Source organism: Psittacula echo (genome assembly GCF_963264785.1).
Source record: "Psittacula echo genome assembly, chromosome: 4".
Lineage (NCBI taxonomy): Eukaryota > Metazoa > Chordata > Aves > Psittaciformes > Psittacidae > Psittacula > Psittacula echo.
Window position 1 is genome coordinate 60,999,282 of NC_137738.1, and position 9,189 is coordinate 61,008,470.

A 9,189-nucleotide genomic window follows, 5' to 3' on the forward strand; every position below is an offset into this window, starting at 1 on the left:
GAAGAATTCATAGCTGCACAGTATTAAAGTGTTTACAGAGGTTTTAATAGTTTTGGATTTTTTTTTTTTTAAAAAGTACTTCTGACTTCTGTTCAACACTGTTCTAAAGAAAGGTAGAGACTTTTAAAAACTCCAGACCAGAGTCTGTCTCTTTCTCTACCCATCCCTCTTTTAAATTTCATTGTAATTCCCACCCCTGGGCTGTAGGTATGCTTTTGATTGATTGTTTTTATTCACTTACTCCAGCCAGAGAGAAGCCTGTTTTGATTTCAGACCTTGGCTAAAAGATAGGCAGGAAGAAGAATGCAACTGTGAAAATGTAAAGTAATAATATTCTGGGGCCAAGTAAACCTAATGCTCTGTGTAGATGAACATGAGCGGTGGGCGACAGTTTACAAGTCACCAGCTTGCCAACTGAGTGTCAGTTTGCATCTGTGTGCCCTGTAACGGTCAGCGAGATCTGATTGAGTTGTTTGCTTTGTAGGTTTCCAAAAGATTTGGAGTATCTTTTAGGAACATGTTCACAGATTGTGGTTTGCCCCCAAGTAACTTGCAAAATTAGTTTTCCATGTAACAGAAGTACAGCTGAGTTCTTCATGTGAGAAGTAATGCTAAAATCATGCTAGAATAATACATATGTTTGTTTTTCCTTATAAAAAATATTCCTACATTATTTAGAGGCTAACAGAAAAAAAGGAGTTACTGTAGATCTGCAGGTGGCTCTGCTTGAACTGATGCAAACCATATCAAAAGATCAAAGATTTTTAAACGAAAACTTAACTGCAGCATGTGTATTACTGTTTATGATGAGTTTTCCTTCTCTGAGGACTTTGGGTCACCCACAATGACAATACAAAAAGATTTTACTGTAATAAGAAGTGGTGACTTGGTACAGGATGGAGAGTGTAATGCAGTTAACTTCCACTTGTATACTGCCAAGACACTTTATAAAGACGGTGGCTTTTATTTTTCTCCATAGCAGAAAAAGACACAGTTTTAAATACTTTTCTAGCTGTCACGTGTTGTCCGCAGTATGGTTTGCAGGTAGGCAGTTCTGTAGATGGCCATGAAATTTACTGAATATTATTACAAATGTGGAAATTATCTGTGGGCTGTTAATGCCTAATGGCTCTAGATTTAAAGTATATATATTATTTTCTGATTATAAAAGCAGATGTAGCTATTTCCTGATGCCAGAAGATGCTGATACTTGTTTTTGTTTTGTTCTTTAGTGAGATAGAAGATGAATTCAGCTGAAATCACTGATGATGATGAAGGTAAAATACTACGTTTTGTGTAACTTATGATCAGGAAAAAATACTTGTTGAATTAAAGCTGTTGTAACCTGATAAAAAATCTTCTTGGATCAAGACAAGTTACATTAATGGTTTTTAAAAAGCTATCTAAAATGCACCCTTATCTTTGTTACTCATTGTATTTTCTGCTCTATGTCCTTCCCCCCCCTTCCAAATAAATCTTCCTACTGTAACTTTATTTGTTTATACTTTATTTGGGGAAGAAACTGTAATTTACTGGATGACTGAATGGTTCCTAGCTTAATAAAAACTTGTCTTTTGGGTGGCCTCAGCATACGCTTATCGTACAAATCATATAAAATCATTATGTTCTTCAAAACACATTTTCATAAAAAGAAACAAAACCTGAAAGTATTATGGGTGTCATGGTTTTCTGGAGGGAGTGCTTTATCTTTCTATACCTTCTTTTTTTTGCAGTAAAAATTCCTAAAAATAATGTCGTGAAAGTAGAAACAGAAAATGAAGATGAAGCTCTAGACTGCTCAGTATCATCCAGATCTGCTGAGAAGCACTCATTGGATGGCACAGTTACTTTCCTGCAGGATTCCAACAAACGGAAGCAGACCTCACTTGGTTGTGATGGAAGCCAGCAAGATGTCTTACCCAGCGTGAAGAAAAGACGCTTTACGCAAGAGGTGACTTCTCTATACATGATTCTGTGATTTTTCTGCTCGTATTTTATAGGCTAAATTTGTTGCTGCTACAAGCAAAATGCCAGTCATTTAACTAGACTTGCATTAGTAATGAGTTCGAGGCAAATGTGGTTAATCTTAACCAAGTTTGCACATATTACTTGTCTGGGTATTTCTTTAAATAATGTGGGAGCAATTATATATATGAAATACAGTTACAGGTTAATTCATTCATATGAAGTATACTTTTGTTGTTTGTCAGAGAATGTAGGAGTAGGTAGTGATTTGGATTAATTGACTGTGACTCTGATTAATAGTCCCTCTCATGTCACACAGCCCTTCAGCTGGTTCCTCAGTGATGGAATCAGGGCTGTAATTCTTCCTTCTGTGACACAGATTTCAGTGTCAGTAAGACAAGTATAAATTTGTGTATTATTTGAAAGATAAAAATGCAGGGATGCAGAAGACTTCATATCAAGAACAGAATATATTACAACTTCGGGTGCAGCATCCAACTTACGACACTCCAGATGTTTGTCCAGGCAGTGGAGAAGATGCTCAGTCTCTTCCATTATCCTATTCTAATGTTTCACCTCTCTAGCAATCAGAGATTTTCATTAATCTTTACTGAAACTGAGCAAGTTTCTTTTTGTTCTTGTTATTTTCAGTAGGGAGAGCAGTGATCATCTGTTCCTAGAAAAGTCTTCTGCACATGGGAAAATTGATGAGGTGTTGTCCACCCTCAGCCTTTCATTCCAAGACTAAAATTCTGAGGTTTCAGCTCTTCTTCAGAACTGACCTTGCATTTTTGTTGTTCTTGTGAGATTCCTGAAAGGGTAATGTCCAGTGCTGGGTAGTCACATCTCTTCTAACACCCTCTAATGCAGTGTAATGACCTCCTGTTTCTCACACTCAGCACTTTATTAAAATAACCTAGATTCAAATTCATCCTCTTTTGAATAACTTCAGACAGGCCCTGGGTTATATTTAGTTTGTGACCTACTCTGATTCACGTACCCTTTTCTGCTGTTCTGCTACCTAGGTAGTTATTGCGTGTTGTATTTGCGCATTTCATTTCTCCTTTCTAGCCATATCTCTTCATGTTTCTTTTTCTCGACTGTTGTCTCTCTGACTTCTCGGGTCTGCTTTTTTCCGAGTGCCTGTGGTAGGTAGGTTTTAATCATATTACACAGTTTCTTTCTTTTCATTTCTCTGTTTCTTTTTATAATTGTTTTACATGCATTCAAATTCTTAAAAAAAGCTTCATACTGGTCTCTGAACTGTGCTTGGGTTGCATTTTACTGTTTGCCTTTAATAAATTTTTAAATTTAGTTTGAAATTAATTAGAACTTTGGACTTGATAATATCAGAAAGTGACCCAATAACAATGACGAAAATTCATTCTTGAGTGACCCCAAAGAATCAGCACGTTTAGTTAAATAACCGACCAGAAATAGTCCTCAATCCTAGCTACATTTTTTTAAGTTACTTATCTAATACCAATATTTTGGTTTAGTTGATGACTTCTTTAACTATTTCTAATTAAACAGAGAACAAAATGTTAATTATTTTTGAGAATATTGTGCTTTGTAGTATATTTTTACTACAAGTCACATAGGTATCTGTGTATGGTATAAGCAGAGCTGTACTACTTACATTATATAACTGTACTGTTGGTCTGGTGATTGTGTTAGTAAATGACTTTCAGAAGATATTTCCCTTTTATTTGTTAATTCCGATTGGCATTTCATAACCAGAAATTTATTTTCTCTCTTTTTTTTTTTTTTTTAAAGTGTCAAAGATTTAAAGAAGTTACGAAAGTTTATTTACAGGACATTTCCAAGTTCTCATGTGTTTGATAGAACCTCTTTAAGTGGTTCTTGCTCATGTGTTTATTATTCTTATTATATGCTAGAATAATATGCTCTGTATTCTTACAGATGTTTAGACTTTGTTTATTAAGCATAATAAACAAAGTTCTGGACTTTAGCACTGAACAGAGCAATGAGTAAACAACTTTTAAAACTTGGCTTTAGGAGTCAGAGAGATAATGTGGGAGACTGTTTCACAGTTACTTAAATTGGTTGATGTTACCAAAATACTGCATTTTGCAAGTGCTCAAAGAATGCATATAATATAAAAACTTGCTATGCAAATATAGTATAAAAAGCAGCACTATTTTATCTCATAGGACAATATCTTGCTTATTTTTTTGATGGTACTTTAAAACTGATCATCTTAAATGGGTGTAGTATTATCTGAAATACATTGATGTTTAAAAATCAGTGTACACAAAATGGATTTTAAAGTATTACATACTAGTTTAATAGGAGAATTTATGAAAAGCCATGTATTTATGCTGTGAATAGTGCTGTTCCCAGATGGAAACTTTATAAAGGCAAGATAATTGAAAGCAAAAGGATATAAACCAAGAATGTATCTGAAACAAAAAGTCTTTAAATGTGGGCCCAAATGTGTTGTCATCCATTAGTCAAACAGTGACTATGTGTTTCTGAAATGCAGATAACCAAATCTGTCCTGCAAGAAGATCCATACACTCTGAGCTGCATTAGTGAAAGCACAGAAGTTTTGCTGCCATCAGAGCAGAGATCTGCTGTAGTTGTTAGCATGGACACTTCTCCTCCAGAGCAATGCATCCAAAACTGATAACGCAGACTTCCACAATACTCACTTCAAAGTGCAATAAGATAAATGAAGACAATGAATTTGTGCTGTTTAATACACATTCTAATATTGCTGTGCCCTGGCTCTGTGTGAGGTATGCAGAAGTTACTCTCACATTGCCAAGTTTTATTACATAAATAATTAGGGACAAGGTACAGCAGGAGTTCTGATCAAAACTGACAGGCAACTGGTGGCCTGTGGCAAGCTATTTAGTAGAGAAGGAATTGAATCAATCGTACTCCATACGTGAAGGAATATTTGTAATATTCCCTGTAAACAGGAATGTTAATGGAAGAACTAGCTATTTAGGTAGCAGATCACACTGTATGCATAAGAAATGTATTCTCCAGAATTGCAGATTTGTTTTGTTCTTTTATCTAAAATGGTAAAAGAAGTTTGTAATTTGGTCTGGGTGTCTCACTGAGGAGCAGAAGTATGTTTATTGTCAGTGGAGATTTTAATGACCTGCTTTCAGGTGATGTCTGTTTGGGAGAATTCTGTTGCCATCTGGAAATAACCTGTTTCTCCACTGACAAGTATCGGTGGTGTATGACTTCAGACCCAACACAGGACCCTATAGTTAGGTGGGAGCAATGTGGATCTCAGTTTGCTCACAATTCTTTCTCTTGTGTTCTGGTATTTTACAAGTCACAAAGACCTGATTTAGTTATCATATCACTTGCTGGGGTAAAAGTCACCTTTTAACAGCTGGTGGCGTTACAGGATTCTAGTTCCTTGCTGTCCTCCTAGCAAATGTGCTGTATGAGTGGGACTGGAAGAACAGTCTTCTAAATGGGATCTGGACATCAGGTGTAAGCCTGCCATGGCTAGGGATTCTGCAAATATCTTTGAAATATATTGCCTTTGCATTAATGTTTTCATTTATCATCTGTCTGTCCATAAAACTTTGGATGTGAAAAGCATGAGGTTTCATATATAGGGTTGTATGATGTGAATGATACTTCACATCTTCAACTTAATTGAATCTGCTGGTTTCTAAACTTGGAGTAGAATCCAGCTTGTTTTTTCTGAGCCTTTTTTGAGTATACATTGCATTAGAAATTAAAAAGTAATTAGATGCAGTTTGTCACTGCAGTAACCGGATGCCAAGTGTGAGTGCACATAGGGACCCCATCAATTTCATGAGTGTTATGGTTCTGTTTTTTCAGAGGAACTTTAATTCAAGTTCCCCACTGCAGGATGTAGCAGGGTCTTCACTAGAATTTCAAACTGCTTGTGGCTGTCATGTCAGACCTCAAGTCTCTGTTTCATTTGTTTCAATACTTAAATTCAAATTCTGTAGGTTTTTATGTAATTAATGTTCTGTGGAACAAGCCAAGCAAAATGTTTTGGTACAGTCTTCTCTAAAATCTGTGAGTGTTTTCTCATGTTTGAATTCTGTATGTTGGAGTTTGATTCTGTTGTATCTGTTTAGCTTCCTAAGCTTCTATTTGCAATATCCATGTGTTTGCAAAAAAACCCAACCCACCCAAGCCCTGCATATTTGCAGTGGGTTGGTGAAAATTCTTGCCTTCCATTTCAAGCAGAAGAGTTAGAAATTACTGAAAACAGTAATTCCTTAAGAGATCATTACTGGTTCTTATATAAATAGTTTAGAAAATTAGATACCCATGAGTCTAAACTTCCTGCCTTTCAGAAAGAAATAAATCTTGGGCTTCCCTGTATAGAAAGGCAATACCAAGGTGCTTTTTACTTTGTTCTTAAATTTTTATTATTAAAATGACTTTTTTTTTAATTACAGTTCACTTACAAAGAAAAGAAGCATAATTTGGGTATCTTATAGCCTTTGAGGTATTTTCAAAAGCTAAACTAAAGAGAGTGCTGGAACGTTAAATGCAGTTGTTGGAGGCAGTGGCAAGGTCACAAGACCAGGAGTCAGAAAACCTAGATTCTATTCTTGGCTCTGCTGCTGACTTGTTGCCACCCAAATTCTTTACAGCCCAAGATCCTCATATGCAAGGTGAAGCATAATGATACTTGATTTGTGAGAGCATTTAGAGCTCTGTGATTTAAGAGTACTAAGGGTTATTACTGCATTTCTGTTCCATGGAGAAAACCGTGACCAAAACAAACAAACAAAACCACCTTCACTAATACTTTACTGTGTTTTTGGTTTTTTTTATATAATGAATTTATTGATTCTTATGTATTTAACATAGCTAAGTCCTCTGGAGAAAATTTGACTTTGCATATGTATGCAACATATTTATAGCTAATAGTTTGAAGGCAGTCTTACTAATACAATATTTATTCATTTAAAGGGTCCCCTTTCAAACTTGAAAACCAGAGATACTGGCTCACCCACTCAGGTAAATGCAGAGCAGGCAAACAAGAACAAGAATTCTAACGTAACGTGGCTCTGCGAAGAAGAATCTGTCAGTGACATAACCACTCCATCTTACAAGAAACCTCTCTATGGCATCTCACACAAAATCACGGAGAAGAAGAACCCACCAGGAGCAGAGCAGTTTGCTTCCTATGAGTTGTTTGAAAAAATCAACCCCAGCAGTCCCTTGCCTCTTCGGACTTTGAATGACCAACGCAAAAGGGACTCGGCTGCGGCCATTGCTGTAACAGCAGCCACCACGGATTCTGACCCAAATATATATTCTTTGATACAGAAAATGTTCTACACGCTTAACACCCTCAATACCAATATGACTCAGCTTCACAGTAAAGTTGACCTGTTGTCTCTGGAGGTTAGCAGAATTAAAAAGCAAGTCAGTCCAGCGGAGTCCGTTGCAGACTTCAAGCCCCCCCCGGAGTACCAGCTGACTTCTGCGGAGCTCAAACAAATCATGGATCAAAGCACATCAGGTGGAGACCTTGCTTGCCGGCTGCTGGTGCAGCTCTTCCCAGAGCTTTTCAGCGACGATGAGTTCAGCAGAAGCTGCAGCGCATGCGGCTTTCTCAACAAAAGGAAACTTGAATCTCTTCATCTGCAGCTGATCCGTAACTATGTGGAAGTTTGTTATCCTTCTGTGAAGAATACAGCTGTGTGGCAGGTGGAATGTTTGCCTCAAGTCAATGATTTTTTCAATAGATTTTGGGCTCAAAGGGAAATGGAAAACAGTCAGCAGAATGTGCAGTCATCCAGTTTTTATGAGACTGAGCAAGTGGAATCCTCTCATTTTATCGATGATAAAGAGCAGGATGAAGCTTTGTCCTTAGACAGGAGTAGTGCCATTGCCTCAGATTACATGCTGGATGCTCAGGATCTCAATGAATTTTTAGATGAAGCTTCTTCTCCAGGGGAGTTTTCTGTTTTCTTGTTACACCGATTGTTTCCAGAACTCTTTGACCACAGAAAATTAGCTGAAAGGTACAGCTGCTTTGGAGACTCTGGAAGACAGCTGCTGGATCCTCATCGGCTTCAAATAATACGTAGGTACACTGAAATTTACTTTCCAGATGTACAAGAAGAAGAAGCCTGGTTGCAGCAATGTGTGCAGCGAATAAACGATGAGCTTGAAAACACATATATGGATGGAAGTGAATGTGATCAGATGAGAGATGACTATTATGATTCTTCTAGTTTACCAGATGATGTGTCAATCATAAAAGTGGAAGACAGTTTTGAATATGAAAAGCCAGGTAGACGCTCAAAAAAAATTTGGCTTGTACCCATAGACTTTGACAAACTTGACTTTCCCCCTCCCGATTTTGATGTCCCTGTCCCAGATTACCTGTTGAACAAAGAACAGATTAAAAGCATATATGAAAGCAGTCTTTCCATAGGCAACTTCGCCTCTCGATTGCTTGTTCTCTTATTTCCTGAACTGTTTACTCATGAAAACTTACGGAAGCAATACAACTGTAGTGGATCTTTAGGCAAGAAACAGCTTGACCCCACTAGAATTAAATTAATTCGACATTATGTGCAGATACTGTACCCCAGAGCAAAGAATGACAGAGTGTGGACATTGGAGTTTGTTGGGAAGCTTGATGAGAGGTGTCGACGTAGAGACACGGAGCAAAGGCGCTCGTACCAACAGCAACGGAGAATCCATGTGCCAGGGCCTGACAGGAGGGAATTTCTCAGCTATGTAATAAACCCCGAGAGGTTTCGAGAGGAATTTGAAGGGCCGCCACTGCCGCCAGAAAGAAGCAGCAAGGATTTTTGCAAGATACCACTTGATGAGCTCGTTGTTCCAAATCCAGACTTCCCTGTGCCTTCTCTGTATTTGCTGTCTGATAAGGAGGTAAGAGAGATAGTGCAGCAGAGCCTGTCGGTCGGCAACTTTGCTGCCAGGCTTCTTGTAAGACTCTTTCCCGAACTCTTTACTCCAGAGAATCTCAGGCTGCAATACAACCATTCAGGTGCTTGTAACAAAAAACAGCTCGATCCTATCAGACTGAGACTGATTCGTCATTACGTGGAGGCAGTTTACCCTGTGGAGAAAATGGAAGAAGTATGGCATTATGAATGTATACCCAGCATTGATGAAAGATGCCGGCGTCCTAACAGAAAAAAGTGTGATATACTGAAAAAAGCAAAGAAAACAAAAAAAGTGACAGATTCTTTAAATTCCTAA

General features: G+C 37.6%; 1 protein-coding gene across 1 annotated transcript; it reads left to right on the plus strand.

The window, feature by feature from the left end:
• Positions 1-1,243: 1,243 nt before the first annotated feature.
• On the plus strand, positions 1,244-9,189 carry BEND3 (BEN domain containing 3; the record flags this gene model as incomplete). Its single annotated transcript, XM_080615906.1, has 3 exons — positions 1,244-1,277; positions 1,734-1,951; positions 6,916-9,189. The coding sequence occupies 3 exons, from the start codon at positions 1,244-1,246 to the stop codon at positions 9,187-9,189; spliced, it is 2,526 nt and encodes an 841-aa protein (XP_080472032.1).